Below are 26,157 nucleotides of genomic sequence, written 5' to 3'. Positions count from 1 at the left end.
CGCCTACCGGAGTGTCCTAGCATTCAAAGTGACCAAGGCTATGTCTCAGGTAGACTATGTTTTAGATGCATATATTTTCAATTACTAAGTTAAATATGACAATTGAAGACTTTGGAAATTTTTATTAATCTTTATGTTTATAATAGAACCCAAAGAGTCAATGTAATAACCAATCTTATGTGCTGGCTTCTGCAAACTAATTACTCTAGCCGTGTTTTACATTTAATAATAACAATAATTCTGGAGAAGTTAATGGGATAATAGAGCTTTTCCTCAATTCAAGTAGAAATGTATGAGAAACTAAATACAATTTGAAGTCCTGCGACTCAGCCCTCCTGCTGCTAGCCTGGCCTGGTGGCCTGGAAGGCTGGTGACCCTGTGAGTCTTGGGGGACCTCCACACTGCAGATGTGCTCTGAGGTGCTCAGTGGCTCCTCAGAAACTGTATGTCACACCGTAACAGCTCTCCGGAAAATCTAAATCATTTGAAAAACAAAACACACAAACAAAACCCAAAACCACCCTGGTTTTTCCTGCAGGGCAGCCCATCCCTGGAGAGAAGACTCCTGTGCCATGTCTTCCTCAAACAAGGCGCCCTGCTGAGCACCTCGGGCAACTCTCCAGGCCTGGTGCACACCAGAGCTCCGTGAGGTTTTATTTTATTTATTTTTTGGTATCAGGGATGCTCTACCACTAAGCTAATTCCCAGCCTTTTTTATTTTTTACTTCATACTGAGACAGGGTCTCTCCAAGTTGCTGAGGCTGGCTTGAACCTGTGATCCTCCTGCCTCAGCCTCCCAAGCTGCTGGGATGACAGGCGAGCGCCACGGCGCCCAGCTAAGAGCTCGGCCTTGTTAGGGTCGTGTGGCCTCAGGCTGGCCTCTTGCTCCTCCAACCACCTTTCTGAACCAGAGCTTCCTCAGAATGCATGCACTCAGGGCTGGCTATACTACATGGTACTTGACTCGATTTTCAACCCCTTGGACTTAAACTCGATGCGGAGAATCTGCGACAAACATCTTCCGAATTCCTCCAGGATCATCTGCTCCGCCAGGCACTCGGAGCAGTGCTCCTTCTCCGCCTCCTCGCCCTGAGCCAGCAGGCAGGCGCAGGTGGCCTCCACCACCTCCCAGGAGATGCAGGAGGAGGGCCGCCTGCAGGAGGAGGGCAGGGGCTGTCTGAGCTCTTTCCTGCTCTGCAGAATGTGGCTCGCCATGCCAGCCTGAGTCCCTGCTACAATCCATGCTGCCTCTGGCCACGCACAGGGCGAGTTGGGAGGAGCAACACCGGCAGGCCAATCTGCCTCACTCCCACACCCGCTCCTGACAGAGTCCGAATTTTTTCAGAATTTGGTCCACCACCCAACCCAGGGGCTCCTGAGTTTCGCTGTGGGACATGAGGGCTGGGCAGGGCTTGGGGACACGGGACTCTCAGAACAGGACCCCAGGCAGCCCAGTGTAAGGAAGGTGGCTCCACCGATGCCTGGCAGGGTGCCTGCCCTCCTCCCCATAGGCCATCGGGAGCTACAGGATGCATGTGGCCCGGAGGACATGCCACGCCACGCCCACTGTGGCCTCACCCTCCACACCCTGTGAGACCTGGAGTCACTTCCCACTGAGCTGCACGCCCACCTCTGAAAGCCTCCAGGATCATGCTGGGCTTTGGAAGCAGCCAGCTGCTCGGGAGGGGGCTGCTGGGTCAGAGCAGCTCTGCACCTCGCCTCCGCTGTCCCCACCTCTGCTGTCCCCACCTCTGCTGTCCAGGCGCATGGCCAGGGGAGATGGTGGCCCTGCTGGTGGCCCTGGCCAGGCCTTTTGCCTTGTGCAGAACAGGACACCTCCAACGAGGACAAGCAGGACAAGAAGTTTTGGCAGCAGGGCCTCCAAGGAAACCGAGTGGGCCTCTAGGGTGGGCGCCTCCCTTCCTCCCGCCCTGCAGACGGACGCCCGCTCACCTGCCCGGGTTTCTGCTGTCCTCCCAACTAACCTCAGCACCCTGTGGGCCCGGGGTACCCACCTTTCCTTTCTGAACCTCGGTAGTCCTGGAAATTTAGTTGGTGACAAATGATGGCTGCCTTCAAGATCCGCCATCTCCACGTAGCTTGGCAGGTTCATCAGCGTCTTTCGCTCTGGGCTCTCCTCGTAGTTTTTGCAACCAATGCATTTGCAAATAGAAGAGCACATAATCTTGGCCTGGAACATAAAATGCTTCAATAAAATTAGGTTGTCCTATAAGTTATCAAAAACTGACGAATTCTGTTTGGACTTTAAATAATTCTTTGCTTATATTTGATCATGTACAATCCACAATTTTCTTTTTCTTTTTTTTTTTAAAGAGAGAGTAAGAGAGGAGAGAGTGAGAGAGGAGAGAGAGAGAGGATTTTTTAATATTTTTTTTTTAGTTTTTGGCGGACACAACATCTTTGTTTGTATGTGGTGCTGAGGATCGAACCTGGGCCGCACTCATGCCAGGCGAGCGCACTACCGCTTGAGCCACATCCCCTGCCCACAATCCACAATTTTCATACCAAAAACCCAAAGATGCCAGGAGGAGTGAGCGCTGTGGTGCTGTGCCTGGGGACACCGAGGTGCAGCCGCCGTGGGGGCTCACCCTCCTTTCTGCACTGCAGCCCAGCAGGGCTCCATCTGACTTTTCCAGGGCCTTCACTAAGTTACCCAGACTGGCCTCACACTCGCAATCCTCCTGCCTCAGCCTCCTGAGACTACACACTGGGACTGTAGGTGTGACCTCGAGCCCAGCTCTCCATCTGACTCTGGCTTTGCACAAAGCCTGGTCTGGCTGGTCGGTGACACCCCAGCTCCACAGCCTCCCCTTCACACGGAAGGCATGAGGCAGGTCCTGCTCCTGTGCAGAGGTGAGTGAGTGGGTGAGAAAGCCACCGGGGCAGGCCTGAGGTCAGGGGAGACCCGTCCTGCTTGCTGCTGGGTGCATCCCGAGTCTGGTCCTTCCTGGGGGTGTGAGGCTCAGGAGGGTGTCCTCCAGGCGCACCTCCCTGCCCATGCAGCCTTAGGCCAAGCTGGCCCCATGGCTTTTAGCCTCCTCTGCTGCAGCCCTGGCCTCCCTCTGCTCCCTGCTGCTCAGAGCTGCAGCAGGCCCCTGTGCCGCCTCCCCCACCCCTGGGCACGGTGTGCAGGATGTTGGGGCGTCGAGGCTGCACCAGGCAGACACTGAAGGACGGTGCCCTCCCTTCCTCTTTGCCTGCATGGCCTGTGGGCCGCTCTCTGGCATGGCCTCAGCCTATGGAGAGTGGGCTGGGTCAACGGAGGGAAGGTGGTGGGCAGTGAGGGCACTTGGCTGGGAGGAGTCCCCGGATGGCGCCACTCCATGTCTGCAGCGTCTGACAGGTTCTCAGAATCCTAGCTGGGGGCTGCTAGGCCTGCCCACTTGGATCTTTCAGCGTTTTCCAGAATTAGGAGTGCTCTTCTTGAGCTTGGGCCTGGGCCTCACTCTGTCGGCCGGCTGTCCAGTCCTGGTCTCTGAGGGAACTAAGAGCCAGGGAGAGCCAGGCCAGATGGCGCGCCTGACCAATGGAAGCCGGGGATCCCCGAGGCCCCACAGGAGCACCCTGGCCCCTGCTGTGCTCAGGGGGGGAGGCACAGCCTCCCTGGGACCCACCAAGTGCCAGCCCCTGGGTGCTCCAGCACGTGGAGCAGCTGGCACAGAGGACAAAGCCCAAGGCGGGCGTGGGGCGGACACAGCCCAGGGGCACCCAGGTGAATGCAGAGCGAGGCCCCCAGAGGGCCCAGGAAGGAAAGGACAGGAGTTCTCTTGCATATGAGCGTCGTGTTCCTCACTGGGGACAGGGACCCCGGCCGCGCACCTCGTAGCACTCGCAGTAGTTTTTCAGGCAGCCCGACCGCTTGCAGTTGCAGCCCTTGGTGTGCCGTGGCTTGACATCCCCCAGCTTTCCTTTCCCGATTTTTGGTTGGAACGCTTCAGGATTTCTGTCCAGACAAGCCTACGACAGAAACGACAGAAACGGAGACGCCATCAGGAAAGCCTCCGCTGGGCGCCCGCACTGACCCCACTGCAGTAGCCCGGCTCGGGTCTGGCTGGGCGCATCTCCCTCTGTGAGGGCTTCAGGCTCCCGCTGCCCTCACAGTCACGCCCACAGACAGCAGAGAGGCCAGGAAGCCACGTCCCGCTCCTCCCCACAGGGACCAGGGTCCGTGAGCTCTGGTTTCTCTGGAACCTCTGGGCACCAGGAGGGAGATGCTGGCACCGCTGTTTTCTTGCAGATGAAGCAGAGGAGACAGGGGCAGGTAGATAACACGCAGCAGGTGTGGAGGCCAGGCCACGTCCCCGCCCACTCCAGAGCCCAGGTCTCAACCTTGGGCTCTTTGTATTTTCAAAGGAGCGTGATTGTTGCTCTCCGCAAACACTCAGACACCACAGAAGTCCCAGTGGAGTCCTTGTGCCCTCCCTCCTGGGTGCATCGGACACAGGCACCAGCACCTGGTGTGGCAGCGGCGGGCCACCGCACAGTGCCAGGCCACCGCACAGCACCGCCCTGGAGCGTGCGACTTCATACAGGCATCTTGGTCACGACCAGAGAGCACAGCAGCGCACATCCCTGCAGGTGCGGCGTTGCAGGCCTGTCACCCACCTGTGCACCCACCCAGCCAGGTCGCAGGCTGCCCTGTTCCCATTGCTGCATCCTGGCAGAGGACAAAGCTCCCTGGCTCGACCGCTCTGTCTGCTCGCACTGGGCTTCACCAGGGCTTCGTCCTCTCATGCCCAGCTTCTCTGTGCAGCCCCCAGCTGGACGCATCGCTGCTGCCCTCAGCTGTGCCCTGGCCTTTCCACCGGTGTGTGGATTCCACTGTCGAGTCCACCTCGAGGGTCAGAGTGCTTCCAGGCTGGGATTTGTGAGTACGGCTGCCCTGAGATACTCGTGCAAGTCTTGGGTGGACATTTACACACATTTCCCTGAAGGAAACGGCTAGGCCAGGCCATACAGATGGTCAGCTCCACCAGATACTGCCCAGCAATTTCCCAAGTGGCTGCACCAATCCACATTCCTATCAGCAATGCCTGAGAAATCCAAGGTTCAAAGTAATTTTTTTTTACATTTTAATTGTAGATGGTGTCCTTTATCTCTAAATTACACGTGGCTACCCTGAGGCTGAGTGTCTTTGTTATCTTCTGTCCAACAGACCTGGCTGATGGAATCAGGAAGGTATTTCTAGGTGGTTTATTCATAGCTCACAGAGGCAGTTAAGTTATTTGAGGAGTACCATTTTGTTCCACTGGCTCATGGTGGTCTCCAGGCCACAGCGGCTAGACCTCAATTTCTCCAGGAAGTGGCTCCTAGAGCTGGTGTCCTTCCTGTGCCCCTGATTACCTGAGTCTGTAGATAGGGATAAACACCAGGCCACTGTCTGCAGCGGGGGGGTTCGGGCCCCAGGAGGTCACATGTGCCCTTCAGAGGGCATTAAACTTACAAACGGGCGAGGGCCCAGGGTGCTCCTCAGCCCTCTCCCTGGAGGACCCTCCACTCCCCCGCACCTGCACTGTTTCTACGCAAGCTTGCCTGCCCCACAGCATGAGCCAGTGTCAGAGCCCCAAACCAGGACCAGGGAACAGGTACCCGCCTGCAGAGGAGACCCACACTGGGTTTCCCAATCTTGAGATTAGGAATCTCTGCAGATCATTTTGGGAATGTCTCAAACACGTTTTTAAGATGCCTTACCTTAATGGCTTTAAAGCGTTCAATTTCATGTCGCAAATTGTTGCAACAGTTGTTACAATTGCAATTGTTACAAAAGTCCCCGCTGGCGAAGCAGTCGCAGTACCTGTGAAGAAAACCGCAGTGTGAGTCTGTGCACAGGTGCACCCTGGTGAGAAGCAGCGCATGGGTGCAGGCCGTGGCCAGGCTCTGACCTAGGGGATGCCAACGCCTTTTTACAGAAACTAGATTGGCTGGGGTGATGCTCTGCCAGGTCTAACACAGGAGAAACGAGTTAAAGCCATTAGTATCACAGCGTAGGATTTTGCAAGGCAAGAAGGCTCCGGGAAGGTGCATGTTGTCAATCATTTCTGGCCCCCAATTCCCTCTGTCGCCTTCCCAGGAGCACAGGGAGTTGGAGAGGAGAAACACCAACTAACACAGAGCCGTCTGGCCACCAGTCCTCCAGGTCCATCTGCCAGCTGCAGGCGGGGGTGAGAGTCCACAGGAGGAGCCTGAGCTGGGCTCCATCCCCTTCATTCCACATCCATAACCAGGAACTGCAGACGGGAAGCGCAGTGGGAGGAGGGGCCGGCGGCTGCCTGTGGTGGCACATCTTCAGGTTCTGTGCTGGGGCTGGAGAGTGGATCCAACCAGCATGGAGACCAGGACCCTGCAGCCCTGCCCACAGCTGCACCCTTGAGAGGTGTGGGCCAGCTCCTTAGCCACTCTGGGCTTCAGCGTGACCAGCGAAGGGGGGCAGGACTCCTCCAGAAGCACTTCAGCTCAGGTTTCCCATCAGCTCTGCCCCCAGCTCCTCAGCTACCTGATCTGGGCCATTGTCTGTGGGCCTGAGCTGTGGAATGGAGACCAAGGAGCTTTGCCTCAGGGCTGCGGCAGATCAACATGGACTGCACAGGCGCCCAGCAGTGGGTGGACCGGCTGTCATAGCATCCCTGTGGCGGGATTCCCAGGCACCGTGCTTTTATGTGTATTATTTTCATATTGTTAAACTATTTTTAAATGCATGTGAACCCAGCAGGAGAGTTAAGGAGAACCCTCGAGGCCAAGAAGACAAGGACTGTGACTCTAGTGAGCTCTGTAGTGGCTTGGGCTGTCCTGGGGCACCTGCAGTCTCAGGTGACCCAGAGTTCGGCTGGCCACGGCCTGGGCATGCAGGAGAGAGAAGACAAAGGCTGGGATATAAAAGGCCCAACTTAGGCCAGAGGCTCCCATGGAAACAGAGTCCTGGGATGGTGGCATCCCCCCCCCCCCGGGGGGGGGTGTGACTTAGAAACAAACTTGCTGCACAAAAGGCCCATGGGAATGGTCCCTCCTGGGGATAAGGGACACAGAGCCTCTCTGCGGCCAAGAGCACAGGTAAGTGTTTCAGGAAGACAGAGAGAAGGGAGGGAGGGAGGGAGGTGGAAAGCAGAGGCAGCAGGAAACAGCTGAGCAGCAGCCTCAGGAGCCCTGGAGGGGGCGGTGGGGTTCCTGGGGCGGGGCGGGGGAGGTGATTGGGCTCAGTGGAGCGTGGGCTGAACTCTGCCCTGAGCCCCCAGAGCCCTCCTGTCCCCACCCCCTCCTTCTCTGGGGTAAAGCCAGGAGGCAGGGTGCTGTGGGGCACCAGAGGAAGAAACCGACATTGGGCCGGCTTCCTTTTCCCTCTCCGCCTCAGGCGTCTAGCCCTGGAGGACTCTGCCCAGCCCCAGGGGAAACGCCCAGGCAGGCTGACACTGAGGCTCCCAAGAAGTCACCCCAAGCAACACTGTGAGCCCCACCAGGCCCCAGGGCTCTCACCATGAGCAGGGGGACCCAGACATCACATACTGTGAGGACAGACAGGCCACCGAAGCAGAGACAGGAGACTGGGAGGGAGGGGCATCCGTGGCCTTGAGGCCTTGAATTCATTAAACAAGCAAATGATCTTAAGAGGAATGGTGTATTTTTAAAATCTAGAAAATAAAGAGCAGTCATGGAGACACACAGCTTGATGGAAGGTGTGGAAACCAGGACTGAAGAAGGAGGAAACAGCAGTAAGGGAAAGGAGGCAGGGACAGGCCAGAAGCCCAAGGCTCATCAGACAGGATTCCAGAAACCCAGAGCGGGGAGCGGGAAGGGGGCTGGCGGGCAGGAGTGGAGAGGAAGGGAGCCTGCCAGGCCTAGGCTCTGCACAATAGACGCAGACGGGCGCAGTGCCGAGAGGTTCCCTGCACCCAGAACATAGAGGCCTGTGCAGCTCCAGACAGAGTGAGGCTGGCAGCCTCGCAGGAGGCTCAGACTGAGGAGGCAGGCCCAGCAGGCGTGGCCAGGCCCCCAGGAGGCTGGGGAAAGGCCCCGACTGACCACTGCTCCCAGCCCAGCCATCTTCTAAGCATGGAGACAGACTGGGACGGTGTCAGACGCAGGAGGCCTGAGGAATGGCCACCCACGCCCAACAAGGCCAGGACCCAGGAGGGAGACACAGGACCCAGGAGCCAGGAAGCCGAACATGGGGAGGAGCCCCGGGACCTCCTGGTATGGCAGAAGACTGCGGGGGGTGGGGGGGGGTGGGGGGGTGGGGGGGGTGGGGGGGTGTACCTGTGCCCTGGACCTGGTTTGGGGCTCTGACACTGGCTCATGCTGTGGGGCAGGCAAGCTTGCATAGAAACAGTGCAGGTGCGGGGGAGTGGAGGGTCCTCCAGGGAGAGGGCTGTTCCCCCACTCGTCTTGATCCTATGACCTCGAGCACCCCTCTGCTACATGGACTCCCACAGTGGGGCACCAGCTACCTCCAGGGAGCTGCAGCTGGAGGAGGCGGCTGTGGCCAAGGGCGAGGAGACTCCGTGCTGAGCTCGCAGAGACCAGGTGCTGTGAAGCGCCAGCTCCATGGACGAGGCAGAGAAGTGCAGGAAGGACATGGGCCAAGTCCCAGCAGGACCCAGGGCCTCGACGCATGGAATACTCCCTCCTGCTCACAGGTGCACCCTGGCCTGGCGCAGCCTGTGTTTGGGAGGTTTGTGTGGGAGTGCAGAGAGGAAGGAGGAGAGGAAGGAGGGGAGGAAGGAGGGGAGGAAGGAGGGGAGGAAGGAGGGGAGGAAGGAGGGGAGGAAGGAGGGGAGGAAGGAGGGGAGGAAGGAGGGGAGGAAGGAGGCGGGTCCACATCCTCCTGGGCCAGAGGACAGAGCCCGCCCAGCTGCAGAGCCAGGAGCAGCAGGTCCAGCTGTTACTTAGACTTATGGGGCAAATATTAAAAGATTCAGATAAAAGAGTTGAAAGTTCTTGGAAAGCAGAAAATAAGGAGAAATGATCAGAGAACAACTGGATTTTGTCACCAGCCTTGTACATATCTGGGTTCTTCACGCGTGTGTGCTGTTCAGATCACAATAACTAGACCAAGAGTGAGAACAAATATACTAAAAGGAAAAGTCAGATCCAGATGCAGCATGAAGGGCAGAGACTAAGTGAGGTGAGGGGTATGGACAGGTGGACAGCGCCTGGGAAGGAGGAAGGGGGAGATGGGGCAAGCACAGCCTGAGCTTCCAGAATGCAAAGCCACCGGCCTCAGCCTTATGGCACCTAACCAGCCCCAACGAGGACAAACAGAAGGACCCCAGGGAAGAGGTGGTGCCCGCAGGGATGCCACCTCCCGAGGCACAGCGGGGCCACAGCGATGTCATCAACGCACCTCCACAGCTGGCCTCTGGACTCCATGCTTGTGCAAGCCATGTCACTCCTGCCTGCCACACAACTCGCAACTTCATGCTGGGGATGTCTAAGCTTTTGTCACCAACCTGCCAGTCTCCCGTGGCTCCAGGCGCACAGAGGTGGCCGTCCCTATCTGTTCCCCCACTCGTCTTGATCCTATGACCTCGAGCACTCCTCTGCTACATGGACTCCCACAGCGGGGCACCAGCTACCTCCTGGCTGGGAACCTGAGCACGTGGGACCAAATCCTCCTGCGACCTCCCTGCTGGCCTGCTGGACCTCCCCCCAGCCCTGAGCAGCCTCCTCACTTGGCCTCTGCCGACGCATCTCTTTAGGGAGCCTCCCTGCCCAGCCACCGACCCTGAGGTGCTCCTGCTCACGAAGGCCTCCCCAGCTAGACACTGACTGCTGGGCGGCAGGGCCGCAGCTGTCTCACCCCCTGTTCCTGAATCACAGGCTCTCCAAAGTGCTTGGGCGGTGACAGTGAGTGAGCAAGCACAGCCCTCTGCCTGCTGGGACCAGGCCCTGCCTGTCTGTGCTCTGGGGCAGCCCCCCACCGCTCTCCCTCTCCTTCCCTCCACTTTGCCATTGGGCAGAAGCTTCAGGCAAAAAAGGGCAAAGAAAAAACAGAAATTGAAAACACAAAACGAGGTGGAGCCAGGCGCTGCTATGGCAGTGCAAAAGGTGCCTGTGGGAAAGACAGCATGCAGCTCCTCAAGAGGTGACACAGGCACCTCGTGACCCTGCAACCCTCTTGGGCATGCACAGAGGAATAGCAGGTGGGGCTCAGATACATGCCACCTACACTCAGGGCAGCAGCACTTGTGGCAGTCAAAGGAAGGAGCAACCCCGTGTCCATCCACAGCAGGTGACAAATGCAGCCTACACATGCAGTGGAATATTACTCAGCCTAGAAAATGAATGAGGTTCTGAAACACGCTTGACCATGGGTGACACCTTAGGAACACTAGCTAAATAAGCCAGTCACAGCGGCAAAGACTTTATGGTTCCACTTACATGAGCTCCTTCGGACAGGCCAGTGTAGAGACGGAATGCAGAGCAGTTCCCAGGGCTGGGAGCAGAGTTTAACAGGCACAGGGCTCCTGCTTGGATGCTAAAAGACCCTGCAGTGGGTGGTGGAGAGCTCCACAGCACCTCGCTGTCCTCACAGTCCCAATCACACACTTTAAAGTGTTGGAATGCTGAATTCGATGCAGTGCAAATCTCCCCACAATTTTTAAAAGCCAGGTGCAGACTAGAATGAATGGAATCGCTGCCATTTGAGTGAAAAAGGAAATTAAATATGTAAATATCACGACTTCAGGAAATGAAGATGGCACAGGTGAGCCTGCATGTATTAACCACCAGACAAGGAATGCCCATGGATCCAAGAAGTGTTAAACATGGGGACCACTAGACCTGTCTTTTGTTCACATGTTTATGGTGCTGGGAGTCGAACCCAGGACCTTGAGCATGTTAGGCCATCTTAGCACTTAACTATATTCCAAACCCATATTTGCTTTCTTAAAAATCCAGTGGTAGCCAGGTGGGGTGGTGCACGCCTGTAATCCCAGCAGCTCAGGAGGCTGAGGCAGGATCACAGGCTCCAAGCCAGCCTCAGCAACTTTGCAAGGCTGTAAGCAACCTAGTGAGACCCTGTCTCAAAATTTTAAAAAAGGGCTGGGATGTGACTCGTGGTGGTTAAGTGCCCCTGGGTTCAATCCCTGGTATGAAAAAAAAAATCCATCCGTATTTACCTTGCAGAAGGCACACCTAAGCAAAAGGACTGCCACACAGCAAGTGTGGAAACGAAAGAACACATAAAGTGTGCCCTACTGACACCAGCCACAGAAGGCACGGTGCAGCCCTCCACAGAGGAAGGTGCTGAGGCCGGTGGCTTGGGACATGGAGTCATTGACAGCCATGGAAGGACTGCGATCACGACGTCCATGTCCTCTGCTGCAGAGGTCCGCCACCCCCCCATCCAAAGTGGGATCACAAGGAGAAATAGGCAGATTCACTCTGAGAGGTCACTAGATACTTTTATAAGAAATAGATAAATCACACAGAATTGCATAATTATTTCATGGGACTCTGCTAAATAAATAGATTAAATTTTTAAAAGCTCCCCCAACCAATGGCAAGGATCTGTATCCCAGAGCATTGGCTGTGGGAGGGAGGGCTCATTTATTTAAATCTGAACTTATAACATGCTCGGCCTGAAAAAAAAATTCAGCCCCCAATTTTAAGCCGTCCAAGTTGGAAGAGCCACCGAGCTCCAGGCAGAAGCACACACATTTTCTCTGAAGGAGTGTATCCTCAGGCCAAGCCACAGACACCATGAACTGCACATCCAAAGTCCCACAGCCCTGGAGGTAGGAAGCCTAAGGGTGAAACTCAAGACAGGAACCCAGCACCAGGGGCTTTGGAAACCAGAAGCACAAGCTGTAGAGCATGAATCACTCCATCTTTTAAATATGAAAGAAGGGACTGAAAGCAAGAATAAGCAACAGGAGATACAAAAAGCATCACCAGCCTCCACCCTCCCTCCCACCAAGTGCTGCTGGCAAAGAGCAGTCTGGCTAATAGAGGGACACAGCCCTTGAAGAAGTGGCACCAGGAACTGGCCCCACCTTCCATAGCAGCCAGCTGAGGGCAACAGAAACTAGACTAGGAAGGGTTCCGCCCAATCCCACCAGCACCTCAGCAAAAATGGAGCCAGAATGGAGGGGATTAGGACAGAGTCTGGACTTGCTTGAAGTGGACAAGTGAGCCAGTTAAAATTGTCGTGAAGAATCACCTACACCCACGGTGCAAAACCAACTCCTACTTTGGAGTGCTCGGGAAAGAGGAAGAGACACCCTAACACCAGGGCAGAGGGCCGAATCTCTTACTGAAATGATTGTCCAGAGGTTTAGAAGTTAACACGTCACTTCCTATCTCAAGAAATCCTGTTATAAAAGTGGGGTTTACATTTGATGCCTTAATAAGCTAATTATGAAGAAAATAAATGTTTAAAAATATAAAAATTGAGAAAAGTCCCCATTGCAACCCCCTAGGGCTGTTGACCTGCCCAGTCCCCAAACCCCACCGGCAGCTCAGGAGCGTGGCTGCCGCCCTAGACACCCTGGACGCCCAGACCACTGCCTCTTACCCTGCCGGCCCTCCTCAGCACAGCGGCAGCCAGAGCAGCCTGGCCCTGGTGTTTGAGAGGCCCGGGGCATGCACCCACTTGACCCAGATACCAGCACTGCTGTGCACAGAGATCAGTTAGTGTGTGAACAGTTTGGGAAACGTCCGGATTTCACCCACGCGTGCCCTCACTTCATGTCCCTCAGTGCAGCTCTCAGGGCCCTCAGGAGCTCTGCAAAGGAAACACCAGGGGCCTGTGGTCAGGCTGCAGCACGGGCCAGGACCCACTCCCCTCCACGGTGGGACCAGGCTGGCAGGCACACCAGACACACCAATCCCGCATGGAGAGGGGACCCAGCTCAGGGATCTGCCAGGTACGGCCAGGCCACTTCCTCTGCAGCCTCCTGTCTCCTGCAGCCCCAGTGTGGCTTGACAGTCTGCCCTACCACCCCTGGAGGAGCCTCCTGGGAGTTGGTACCCCTGGGGGAGATTTTTCTGAAAAAGATTTCAATATAGAGAAAACCAACTCATCAGACTTTTAGGAAATAGGAAGTGGACATGTCACAGTTAATGCTCAACCAAGATAACGGACATGTCCAGCCCCTGCCAGAGGGGCCAGCGCTGCGAACCAAAGTCCAAGAAACCACACCCTCAAAGGGTGGGCAGGGCCCTTCTGAGGTCAGCACCAAAAGATCCACACCAGGCTGCTGCCTGGAGCCCAGGCGGGCGTGGAGGATCAAGTGCAGCACAGCATGGCTGGCCACGCCGCTCGCCTGCACTGTGCTCGCTCGCTGCCTTCTAACACCCTTATTTCATATTTAATAAGGAAGGATTTGTGATTACTTACAATTTCAGACACTGGGATTTGGTACAGTTACATGGCTTTTTAGACTTTGTGTCCCATGAACTAAGAGTTACTCTACAAAGATTAAAAAAGAAAATGTTTTCAGATGGTTACTCTGTGGAAAGAGAATTAGCTAAGCAGCTGGTGCTCTGAACAAACACTGAGACTCTCAACCAGACATTGCTAGGCATTATCTATTGGTGTCTGATCATGCAATGGGAACGGCAGGTATATCTACAGGGTGACACTGCTCGCTAGCTCGCCAGACCCACTGGCGCTTGCCCAGGGATCTGGTGGGGTCAGGGAGCAGGTGCCTGCTTCTCTCCACACTGGCCAAGGACACCTCCTAAGCCCTCTCCCTGACCTGTGTGAACCTCTATTCTGCGTGCCCTCCCCCCAAGCAGTCTTCCCCTAGCCCGACACTAACAGGACGCAGGATGAGGAACGTGGGTAAGCCACGGTGGAGCTTCACGCCAGGGCGGGCACTGTGGCATTACCAGCAGCCGCAAGCGCGTTTCCAGTCACAAGATCTCCAGGGACCTCCCTGACCACAGGAGGGGATCAGCCTGGAAATCGCTGATCCCTGAGGGGGGACACTCCCCTCTGGTGCATCTCTACTGCTGCCGGGCTGGGGGCAGGCACTGCTCGCACGGGCACTCCCTGTGGGGACTGGGGATACCAGACATGCCGAGGTCATGGCCATGGTGAAAAGGAGGGTCCTCCTGACGTGGGTGTGTGACCTGTGCACTGGGCAGCATGCCTCTTAAGGTCATGTGGAGGGTCTGTCCCTGCAGGCACGACACCTCCTGGCCAAGGCCGCCACAGGAGCTAGAGCAGCATCAGCGGAGCAGAGCCCTGGGCTCTGTGGTTACGACCTGGCAAAGCCCTGTGCCCTGCCTCTGCACTCTGGGCCTTACCCTCCACCCCCTGGAGAGCTGCCTTTGCCTCCAGCTCTGGCCCAGTCTCCCCCCAGCTCTCATCTAGTCTGTCTCACCACGCACCAGCCAGGGTCCCCCTGGAGCGCCCTTCCACTGTTAGACCGTGTCACTGAGCGCTGGACTGTTTGGTATTCAGCTAGTGTGATCCCTTGGTGATCCTCGTGGTGCTGGAAGTGGCAGGGCTAGCTATTCTGCCCCCTGGCCAGTCCACCTGTGGGGCAGACCTGGGCCTGCTCAGAGCAGGGGCTCCGACACCAGCTTCAGTGCTCCTGCCCTGGGCCCTGTGTGACCTGCCCTGAGCTGGGTGCGGGGGGCCTGGCACTTCCTGTTCAGAGGAACCAAGCTATTTAGGGTGGAGACATCCCAGAATGAGAAGAGTCCTACAGTGTCAGGAGGAGGCCACCATGTGGTCAGCATGGTGAGGAGTGCTTTATCCCTTCCACTTGCTGAGGAATCCACCAAATAACTGGGGACACGAAACACACGCAACTGCACATTTAGGGAATGCAGGATGGCATCTCATCTGCTGTCATTTCATACTGATGATAAATGACCCCAAAATTCAGGCAGGCTGGTTAACACAGGTGGAAGAAGTTAAACTGGCTCTGTTAGGAAGGAGGGGGACTTGGCATCAGCTTTTAAGGCTGTGATCTTCTTTATTGTTGGTCAAAAGGATGCCTCCCTAAAGCCACAGGGGACCGGAAGGGACTGGCCAGCTGTCATGGAAACCAGATGGCTCTGGCAATATTTGACCACCTTCTTAGTGCCAACCTAAAAATTAGAGAGTCAGAAGGAGATCTGGGCAGCTCTGCCTCAAAACAATTATAAATGGACTATACTGCAAGGAGATTACCCTCCGCTTTAAGAAAGAGTTCCCAGAGATGCAGGCTCCCGGTTGTTCTTTATGATGATGCTCAGTGTGTTCCCCAAACCCACAGCATGAGCACTGTCAGGACCCACCTTCATGGCCTGACTGGCAATTGGGTCACTAGTGCTACATAGAGTGACAGGAGATGGATTTTACTAATATGCTAATAAACTGTTAGTGAGTTAGCAGTCACCTCCCAATTCTAAGGAGAAGCAGGTGGCCCAAGCCAACCTGCTTCCATATCATCTCCAAGTTAGAGCGGCTAGAGCCAGAGGGGATGACAGTGTCTTTTCTGAAATCTGCAGACCCAGCGTGCCCTGGTCGTCTTGTGGAAATTGGAAGAGGCATCCAGAGAAGCGTCGAGAGGGAGAGTGAGAGGGTCGCGGCTGGGGACTCACACGGAATGAAGCGCCAGCTGCAGCCCTCCAACTGCCACAAATGAACCTTGGCAGAGATCCCAGCACACCATGAGCTGGCGCATGCTGAGACAAAGCCATCAGCTGATTCAGGGGAATGACAGCAAGTCAGGTAATTATTTGCAGGAAAACAAACAAACACAAAGCTCATGTTTCTGACACATCCTTTAAACAGGGAAAGCTTCTGTGGCCCTCGCTATTACCTCAAAGGGAAGAGAAGTGTGTGGCTGGTTGAGAAAACCTAATATGGAGGAGGAGAGGAGGATGAGGATGAGGAGGATGAGGAGGAGGAGGATGAGGATGAGGAGGAGGAGAAGGAGGAGGAGGAGGAGGACGAGGAGGATGAGGAGGACAAGGAGGAGGACGAGGAGGAGGAGAAACAGAGAGAGCTGTCCCCCGTGGGGACGCACGGGCTGCCGGGCAGCCAGCCTCACATGGCCCGCAGTTGTGAGCATGTGCAGCTCAGAATCATATTTCCTGGATGTTCCAGAGGCACCAAAGTGCACAGTGGTGCAACACAGCTCATCGGACGTCCCCAGGTCTCAACAAGCTACAGTGAGCCCCCTGCGGCCTGTGACCTCCAGACCATCCTGGGCAAGCCAGGTGCAATGCTGGCGTGGAACCAGGAAGCTGCTTGGGTCATCTTTGCTTCCTCAAAAACCATTAACAGCCACCGAGACAGGACAGCTGCCATAACACCCAGCACATCCTCAGGGGTCCCCAGCACCCAGAGAGGGAAGCGTGGAGACCGGCTCCCCAGTCTCCCCTTCCCTCAGTGAAAGTCCTCGCCGGCTCCACTCAGCAGTGCAGCCAGCTCCAGAGGCAGCTGCTGAAGCTGAAGCAGCAGGTCCCTGGGCTGCCATCCACAGCAGAGGCACACATGTGGACCAAGTCCACTGTCTCCAGAGTCCCTCCAAATGGTCCACTCAACAGCCTGGTGCTCCAGCCCCAAACAACCGGCCTCAGGCTTTCCAAGGCCAGGACTGCTCGCTGCCTGAGGGAGGGGCTTGTGGGAGTGTCTGACCCGCTGTCCTCAGGCCCACATGAACGGCTGCCCTGACTGTGGTCAGTGGCTCTTGGAGGCAGGAGCAGACTGACCTCCACATCAATACAGGACCCAGAGAGCAGCAACGGTGGCTCAGAGCACAGGCTTAGCCCACAGTTAGTATGTGATTGTGAACTTGACCACGTGTTCCAACCAGCTTGCTTAGTTCAACTGGTTATAATTACAAACACAGCTTTAAAATGGCGAGACAAGGTCCTGGCTAAGTGCAGACCACGTCCACCTGGAGATCCTGAAGGCAGGACCACAGAGCGGCACCCACTTCCTACCAGGTGGCCGGCAGAGCCACTGTCCATGTCAAGAGGCTGCCGCGGCATTACTTGCATTGATGACAGCAAAAAAGAAACAGATCAACACGACCAGAATCTATGTGAAAAACAGACTTGGCCAGAAATGGCCACAAGCCCTGAAATAGCCACACAGGACAGCGGACAGCACAATGGAGAGAGGGCGGTTGCCGATCCGCCTTTCTAGCAACTCCAAAGCACAGGTGTGCATCAAGCTCGCCAGCAGTGCTGCCCGATGCAGCTGACTTCCAGGGGCCATGAAGGGTGCAGGCAAAGCTAGTCCTATGGCACAGAAGGACGTCCCAGATGCACACGAAGCCTCTTAGACTCTGACATTAAAGGAAGTACCAACTTATTGCTTTAATCCTTACCCAGCCAAAGCGATTTTTGGTGGTCCTGGAAGAGCTGATCCTGTGGGGAAAGCAGGCCCGGGAACTGCCGAGGGGCGGGCCCCGCTGTCCAGCTGCACAAAGTCAAAGGCAAAAGTTCTTGGAATCAGCAGGTGTGTTCACAGCACCCACCAGCTCCACGCACATCTGGGTCTCTGCCCACTCCTCCCAGCCCCTGCCACGCCTTGTTTCCAGACAAATTCAGTAATAGGCTGAAGCCATCTTGCAGGCCTGCCCTGACACAGGCCCCGTGTGCATGAAAGACCCAACCCGGGGATGCAGAGAGGAAGAAGGCAGGGAGGGTAGGGGCCGCAGAGGACAGCATACAGCTATCAGTTGGCTGCCAGGGATATTTCTTTTTTATGAAATATCAGTTGTGAAGTAAAGTCCATTACATAATCCATTAACTAAGAGTGTTCTTATTATTTTTATGTTTTAATATATACATAAGAGATTTTGATATTTGACATCTCATTGGCAACCACTAATTTTTGTCTGTTTAAAAAAATATTTAAAGGCCAAGTGCAGTAGCCACACCTGTAACACTAACTCAGGAGGGAGGCTAATGCAGGAGGATGGCAAGTTCAAGGCCAACCTCAGCAACTTAGCAAGTTCTCAGCAACTTAGCAAAACCCTGTCTCAAAACTGAAAAGGGCTGGGGATGTGGCTCAGTGGTCAAGTACCCTGTGTTCAGTCCCCAGCACCAAAACGCAAAAATTTTATAGTCGGTTCTAACAACCTCAGAAGCAGCACGGCAGGCTCTGGGTTGTGTTCTTCCTCCCATCCCTCACCAGGCAAGGGGCGACAGCAAACCAACCCTGACCCCCTGCCCTCTCATCAGAAACTTGATGAAAAGTTCTAGATGAAATCAGGGTTCTAGATGATTTGAACATCATCGTTTACATCCCCTCCCTGTCCCTCCATCTTCCAAAAATGAGCTTCCTTCAAGAAGTGCAGCAATGGAAGAGCACACGTCTTATTCACCCTTTGCCTTTTCTCTTCTGCCCCCTTCAGCTGTGTGACATCGAAGCCTGTCAGAGCCAGAAGATGCAGGGAGACCACCCTCCTACTGGGCTGTGTGCACCCTCCCCAGGGTCTCAATCCCAGGTGGGGTGGGACCTGTGGCCTACTTCCCATCCTGCACCACGCTCTGAGCAGTGAGAGTTGAAGGAAGGGACAACTGGGGTCTGGCAAGGAAGAGAGGGATTCTAGGACACGGCAAAAGTCCTGCTGAAATAATTGTCCCTGAGACAAGAGGTCAGGGGGAGCCACGGTGGGGACAGTAATAAACATGGTCAGGGAAACACAGGAAGAGGGGAAGCTGTGGTGACGGGTGTCTGTGGCGCGAGATCTTGGGGTGGACGAACGGCAGGATGCCTTCCTGGCTGCAGGGAGCTGTGGCTGTGGTGGTGGTGGGGGCTCCCTCAATGCTCACCAGCCAGGCAGGCACTTCCTGTGTCCGGCACTGCCCAGAACCCTCTTTCCCCTGGCCTCGACACGTTCGCCTCGCTGCCTCAGGTCATGCACCCGCTGCTGGCCATCCCAGCCTTCTCCCTTCTGCCCAGCGTCTCCACTGGGTGTCTGAGATATCCCAAACTCCTGGACAGATGGGCTCCTTGGCTCACCCTGAAACACCTGGGCTCAACTTTGTCTCGGCCAATGGAAACTCCACACATGCTTCCATTGGTTCAGGCTGAAAATTGGCAAATGGGGTACAGTGCTGGCCTTGAGGTGGCAGGACAGGGGCGCAAGGATTCCGGAGATGGCAAGGAGCTGGGTCCAAGCTTCCTCCTCCCTCCCAGACCCTGACTATAGTAAAGGGATCCAGTGCCTCCTAAAGGTTTCACTGTTGCTTTCTTGGGTGCTGGGGAGTGAACCCAGGGGGCACTTAACCACTAAGCCACATCCCCAGCCCTTTTTATTTTTTGTTCTGAGACAGGGTCTCACAAAGTTGCTGAGGCATTGTTCAACTGTTCAGCCTGATGGGCAAGTGCTGCACCACTGAACCACATTCCTAGCCCTTGCTGTTGATTTTTAACTGTGTGATAAATTATAGTTCCTGAGTAACTTCAACCACAACAACTGAAATTTCAAGAGACATTAATGCCCAACTGTACTTTTGTATTAAAACAACGACTCACTTGTTGTGCAATGAGATTTAATTTTGCTGGTACTGGCAAAAATCTTCCTACTAAAGTAGTCATTGGCTTTGGGACATCTGTAAGGAAGACAGTTAAAGTTAACAATGCACACAATTGTTCCTCTTCCGCTTGTGTGTGGGAGGAAGGGCAAAATGTAATATGGCTTGATCATGCATGAAGTTATTGAAACTTAGTTTGATCCTGTTTGTATGTTTTTAATTCTATGAAAATTTTCAGGTCAATCTTTGTTGTGATTGTTTTGTTTTCACCTATTATACCCTTTCATTTATTTTTCCATCATAAAGTTGCAGGAGCAGAGCCTCAAGGGTGGTCCACTGTGCTAAGGAAATGGTGCTACAGCCCAGGTTCCCAAACTTTGTGCCAAGGTGTCTGGGTGTGGCAGCAAGTTGGCCAGGGCACTAGGGGGATGATACGTTTTAAAGAAAGCCTAGTGACATCTGTCCAGTACCACATCAACTATGCTCAATGTGTGTGTCTTCTTCAAATGGTTCCTAAGTTGCTAGAAATAAATACTTATTAAGCTATTTGGACCAAATTCTTCATACTGGAACTGAAAGGTATTTCTTTGGCCTAAAGGTGCTAAAAATGACCTTCCTGACAGTGAGGGTGCAGCAGAGCTGTGTGTCCTGAGCCTGGGTGGAGAAGCCCGCGTCCTCCCTGCCACAGCCCTGCAGGCTGAGCACACTTCCTTTCCTAGGCCTCCCATCCTTGGTGGTGACTCAGGGGAGGGAGAGCAGCTTGCCAAGCCGCCTGCTCGGCCCTCCCTGCCCCTTTCACTCTGGTTCCAGCTTAAACACGACAGAGGATAGGATTTTCACTCATCACTTTGTACCTGACTGTAGATAATTATTCTGGTCTTGATGCTGGGGAACCAAGTGAAGGGCCTTGAGCTCTCTTGTGCCAGAATGCTCTATGCACAGCATCTGTGCCCCCCCTTTCAACTGACATATCACCTAAAATGAAAAAGAGCGGTCAGGTTCCATTCCTCCAGGAATCTAAACCTCAAAGAACTTACATCAGAAAAGAGCTTTAATGCAGGGTTGAAGTTTTAGGGGAATATGGGAAGCTACACATCTGTTCTGTTTCTTCCTGTTCAATAGCTGCTCCTTAAAAAGGCCCCCAGAGACTTCTCTGTGGTGCTTATCAAGTGCTAACAGAGGGTCCGCCCTGTCTCCTCCAATTTCTGACGATAGAGACTTGTTTAAGGAAAGAGGCCTCACACAGAGCCCCCCTTCCCTGTCCTTAACTGCACATCCCACATTAATACAGACTGCTCGTGGAACCTGTTCCACTGGACTTGGCTATCCCCACCATGTCCCCTCTGTTCTCAGTGGCCATGCCCAGGCACATCTGTACAATAAACGTGGTTCTATAAGCAGTTATTTCCTGCCACATGCACATATTATTATTTAACAAGTAGTTGATTTTTAAAAAGTTCCTCTTATTTACCACAAGGACAGTTTTGAATTTTCTAAGAACTAGAAAATCTTAAAAAGCCACATGGATCTTACTGGGCCTTCTGAGCACTGCCAGATCCCCACTTGGATTCTGACACTGATGAATCCTCAGCGAGCTGGGTCGGCCCATTAATCTCAGGATCGACAGTGCTCCATGAGCACCCACTGTGGTCCAGGCCAGGTGACACAGACACATGAGCACTCACTGTGGTCCAGGCCAGGTGACATAGACACATGAGCACCCACTGTGGTCCAGGCCAGGTGACATAGACACATGAGCACCCACTGTGGTCCAGGCCAGTGGCACAGACACATGAGCACCCACTGTGGTCCAGGCCAGTGGCACAGACACATGAGCACCCACTGTGGTCCAGGCCAGTGGCACAGACACATGAGCACCCACTGTGGTCCAGGCCAGTGGCACAGACACATGAGCACCCACTGTGGTCCAGGCCAGTGGCACAGACACAGGCACAGCTTCCTGTTACAGGAGAAGGGGGCCCAGCCCCTCTAGGATGCCAAGCCACAGGGCACCCAGCTCAGTGCCTGACCCCTGGCTCTGCGTGGGCTGACATGATTTCTGGTCACTCTCCTCAACAAACACAGCAAGGTCCCAATCCTTGTTCATCTTGCTAAGATGGAGTAGAAGTGAGGATCCTAGAGGTTAGGAGGTGAAAGGTGAAAGCTCCCGTGGACACTGTCCCTTGGCAGATGAGACAACCAAAAGCTCTGGTTCAACAGGCAAGTGGAGCCAGAGACAGCGGCGGCCTTTACCAGGAGCCGGCCATAGGCGCCTGTGTTGGCATATTTACCATCGGGCCGGAGTCTTTCTTGCGAGAGCAGCCAGGGGCGTCCTCTGCTTCTTGGGATGACAGGAAGGTGCAACAGGACTCCTGAGCAAGAGGACTCTGGAAGGCTGCTTCCTCGGGGTTGTCACTTGCGACACTGCCACCCCCTTCCTTGATCTCAACCTAGAAAAGCAATGGTTATCTCAGAGAAGACATGGTGCACAGTATTGAAGACCTACTAGATTGGAGCTCTGCATTTAAGTCACACGTGAAACGGCGTCCTTACCACAGTGGCTCCTTCCTCCCTGGGGCTTCTAAAACCACTCACCCCCTACCCCCATGGGCAACAAGGGGAGTCGGTCATCTGCCAGCCTCACCTGGAACTGAGGACCCAGAGGAACAAACCGTCTGTCTGTGCTGTGCAGGTGGCGATGGGAAACGAGGTGGTGCTTCTGCTATTTCCAGAGTCCAGTCTAAATAACCAAAGGGCCCCCCTGGGTCTGGCGCCTCTCAAAGCCCCTACTCCACTGGAGTTGGGAGCCCTGTGGACCGGGTGTCACCTGAAATGCTGGCACTCATCAGGTGTCCTGTCAGCATGCACCTTAGGTCCTATTAAACCGTCTAGTCAAATTGTTTTGCTTTTTCCTCAAGAAGCCCAAAGTACTTGTGATGTTCAGTATTAGTATAATGTAGTTTAGCACTGATATTGTATTTAAAGTAATATCTTAAATTTAAAAGTAGCCCCTTCCTGCTGTAGTAACAAAGACAATAAGAAGAAACAGTGAGCACTGGAAACCAGCCCCAGCTTTGGATTCTATTCTATTCCCCGGGCCCCGCCTTTTTCTTTTTTGGCCCTGGGGATTGAACCCGGGGTGCTCTATCACTGAGCTGTGTCTCCAGCCTCTTTATTTTTTGAGACAGGGTCTCACTAATTTGCTGAGGCTGGCCTCAAACTTGCAATCTCCTGCCTTAGCCTCTTGAACAGCTGAGATTATAGACCAGAGACACCAAGCTGGTCACCAGCTCCGTTTCAAGCCATCCTTGTCAACTCAGTTACTAGAAACAGGGAGAAATAAAGTGGCATTACTTAAAAATCAAATGAATTTTTAAAAAGTTTAAATGTCCCAATGGTTAAAAAAGTTACCATCACAATTGTTTCAAAATTGGGAAGATTTTAAGTCTGTGAAGAGAACAAGGAAGGTGGGGAGGCAGGGCACATTCTGCGTGGCTCTCACCTACCTCTCCACCCTTCCTGCCCAGGCTGCTGATCAGAGCACAGGTGGCCTCCTCAAACACCAGGGGGCAGGGCAGATCCTGAAGTCCCCAAACAGGTGGTGATTCTAGGGTAATATTTAAAGACTTCACATGAAATCACCAACAGGAAACTGTCTCAAAATGTTGAGTGCTGACTCAAGCTTGGTCTAACCTAGTAAAAGCAGAGGTCCAAACAACAAGTACCACATACTGGCAAATACTTAGCCCAGTAGACTAGCATCTAGTGTAAATCTTAACAGATACAGGAAAGTTTAGCTACATTTCAAGTTATAGCCTTAGTTAGACTCTCAAGTTTTATAGACATACAGAAAAATGTTAAAATTTTCTTCTGCTTGCTGTGTTGGGGAACTTGCCATGCACATCTGACCCCCCACATTTAGATTTACCTCCCCCAAACCAACCAACATTTATGTAGTAAATAGTTAATCTCCTCAGCCCTGTGCAACTAATATCTTAACATACTACAGCAAAATTATTCATACTACAGCAAAATTCCACTTTCACAGAATCTAAATGAAGGTCAATATGTGGGAATGAATCTCCAGAAAAAAGAAAATAGTAATTCACTCTGCATATTTACTGGAAAACAATTCCATTCAGTTTAAATGATAAATATATCCCTGTTCTTTTTCATTTTATTAATGAATCAGGAAATTGTCCATAAAAAATAAAAAAAATGAAAGTTTCTCCTTTGTCAATCTGTCAAACTTGGATAACGTTAAAAGATTGTGTCACCGTCTTTAACATCAGCTAATTCTCTGCCCTGCCCTGACTCCACTTGGAGAGGGAGGGAGCCAGCCCATCTGGGAGCAGCAGGCAGAGGTGCTGAGACCCCCAGCTCTGCTTGGTGGCAAAATGGGTTTCTGACGTTTGGAGCCAACTGCAAACAGTGCTGAGGGAGGCCTTGGCCCAGGGGCTGGGGCTCCAGGGTTCCTCTGAGGACAAACTGAGCGCTGTAGGAGCCCCAGCCTCTGCCCCACATCTTCTGGGACACCAAGGAGCAGTGAGTAGGACAAAAGAGAACCCGAAAAGCAGAAATTGAAGCTCCGCTGTGTGGCTTATGACAGTCTCAGTCATCTCAGCAGAAAAGCCCACTCTAGAGCTAACTGACACATGTGAACATGAGAGGTATCCAGTATTCCAAGCCAGGTCCTTTCTGGGGACCAAGGTGAATTTGTTTCCTTTGAAATCTGACTCATTTAGTTTCAGCAAGAAGAAAGCAGAAAATTACCAGTGGCTCTTCTTTGCTAAAGAGACCCAAGCGTTGAGAATCAGCAAGATTTAGACTCTGATCTCTATCACATATTTTAAGAACCATTCCTCCTTCTCAGAGGGAACCTTGATTCTAAGCTCAGCAAATGGATACCAACTTGATTCCTTGGTGTGATTGACAAGTCTGATGTATTCTAAGAAAAGACCGTAAGGTGGGACTGGGTTGGGGCTCGGTGAGTGCTGGTCCAGCCCGTGCGATCCCCAGAACCGCAGGATAAAACCCCACAGACACAAGATGCAGACACCCAAGCGCCCGTTACTCTACCCTAAGTCAGGCTCCCTCCCTAAAGAAGCCGGCAACAGCAGCGTTGGCCAAGTTCAGCCTTCTCTGCTCTTCCCTCTCGGGAGACGTCTGCACCTCCGGGCCCGCTTTGACCCAGGGCACAGTCACCTGCAGGAAGAAGGGCAGACGCGCCCTGTCGGGATCAGTGACTCCCGGGGATGCTACGGGCCAGGGGGACTCTTGCTGTGGACCCGCGCCCCGGGGGTGCCTTTGGACTCGGGTGACGCGCGGGGCCCGCCCCCAGGCGGCGCTTACTGGAATCACCCGCACTCCGGCGCCCAGCGGCACCAGCGCCGGGCCGCGCGGCGCGGGCAGCAGCGAGGACAGGACGTGCACGCTGTAGGCGGGCGGCGCGGCGTCCTCCGGGGCGCGCAGCTCGGGGAGCCCGGGGAAGTCCCCGAGCAGCGCGGCCTGCACCTCGCCCGGGCAGTCGGCGCCGGGCGGCGGGCTGAGCGCGCGCAGCAGCGGCTCGGCGGGGTCCGCGGCGCCCAGGTAGGCGTCGCCCAGCACGGGCAGCTCGTCCGGCTCGGGCTTCACCACGACGGCGGGGCTCAGGGCCAGGCCCTCCGGGACGAAGGGCCGCTCCGGGCAGAAAAGGTCGGTCACCATCTCATCGTCGGGGCCCGACATCGCGCCCAGCAGAGGGGCCTCTTCCATGGCGACAGAGGGACGCGGGGTCCGGCAGCGCCCGTGCCCTGCTCCAGCCTCGCACCTGCAACGAGCGGCCAGGTGAGGCGCGCCGGCCACGCCCTCCGGGACTCCGCACCCCGACCAGGACGGGGGCTCGGGCCCGAGGGGGCGCCTGGTCGGGCCGCGGGGGACACACCTGGGCCGCCCGGCTGCGGCGGAGCGACGCGGTGGCCGGTGCGAGCCGAGCGCTGCCTCGCGCCGCGGCCGTTGGCGGTTGGGGAGGGGGCGGGGCGTAGGCTGACACCGGGTGGGCGGGGCCAGCTGGCTGGGCGGGGCCATGCAGGGGCGGGGCCACCGCCCTGCGTTCGCGAGTAGGAGGCTGGAAGAGCTCTCTAGGGATCCACCGCTCCTTGCCCAGGTGGGGAAAGGGACTCCCAAGGAGTCTGGAGCGACTTGTAGTCCTCCTAGGAGGTGGGACTCCCTAGCTGGACGTCTGACCTCAGCTGTCATAACCCCACCTCGAGCAGCAGGGCGGAGGGACCGGGGCTTGCGCGTGTGCTGGCACTTCGTGTTGTTGGCGCGGGACTTGCTCCCTAGCCGAATACAAACAACTCAATATTGGTGCTTGGGCGTGGGGAGAATTGGCCTAGAAATACAAGCAGCAAATAAAATTAAGCTCTCAAAGTTCGGGGTGGGGGGTAAACTAAGTCCACCTTCCGGAGCCAGAAGTAACAGACATTGACACTGCTTCATGAAGAGCGTAGTTAGAGTGGTGGCTACAGAGTTCAGAAGGCGTTTCTGCTGGTTGTGGGTGCTGGGAGACCCACCATGGATGCCTAGGTACTGCTTCCATGTGCAAATACTGCTTTACTAAAATAAAAAAGTTAGAAACATGAGCTTTCTTATCTCATTATTAAAAACACTTTTCTAAAACACAGGGGAGTAGCCCAGGCACAGCACCGAGTGCTATTTAGCTCT

At 54.6% G+C, this 26,157-nt stretch overlaps 1 protein-coding gene across 1 annotated transcript; it reads right to left on the bottom strand.

The window, feature by feature from the left end:
- Positions 1-743: 743 nt before the first annotated feature.
- Tesmin (testis expressed metallothionein like protein) lies at positions 744-25,206 on the bottom strand. The gene is made up of 9 exons (XM_026396655.2): positions 24,805-25,206; positions 21,744-21,902; positions 20,307-20,427; positions 19,454-19,530; positions 17,295-17,386; positions 5,713-5,815; positions 3,841-3,978; positions 2,016-2,191; positions 744-1,153 (listed from the first exon to the last, which is right to left on the bottom strand). Exons 1-9 carry the CDS (start codon positions 25,204-25,206, stop codon positions 949-951), a joined length of 1,473 nt encoding a protein of 490 aa, XP_026252440.1. The 3' UTR covers positions 744-948.
- Positions 25,207-26,157: the final 951 nt, after the last annotated feature.

This window comes from Urocitellus parryii, chromosome 4, assembly GCF_045843805.1.
Source record: "Urocitellus parryii isolate mUroPar1 chromosome 4, mUroPar1.hap1, whole genome shotgun sequence".
Taxonomy (NCBI): Eukaryota; Metazoa; Chordata; class Mammalia; order Rodentia; family Sciuridae; genus Urocitellus; species Urocitellus parryii.
The sequence above is the reverse complement of the archived record's forward strand: the minus strand, read 5'-3'. Positions and strand labels throughout refer to the sequence as shown.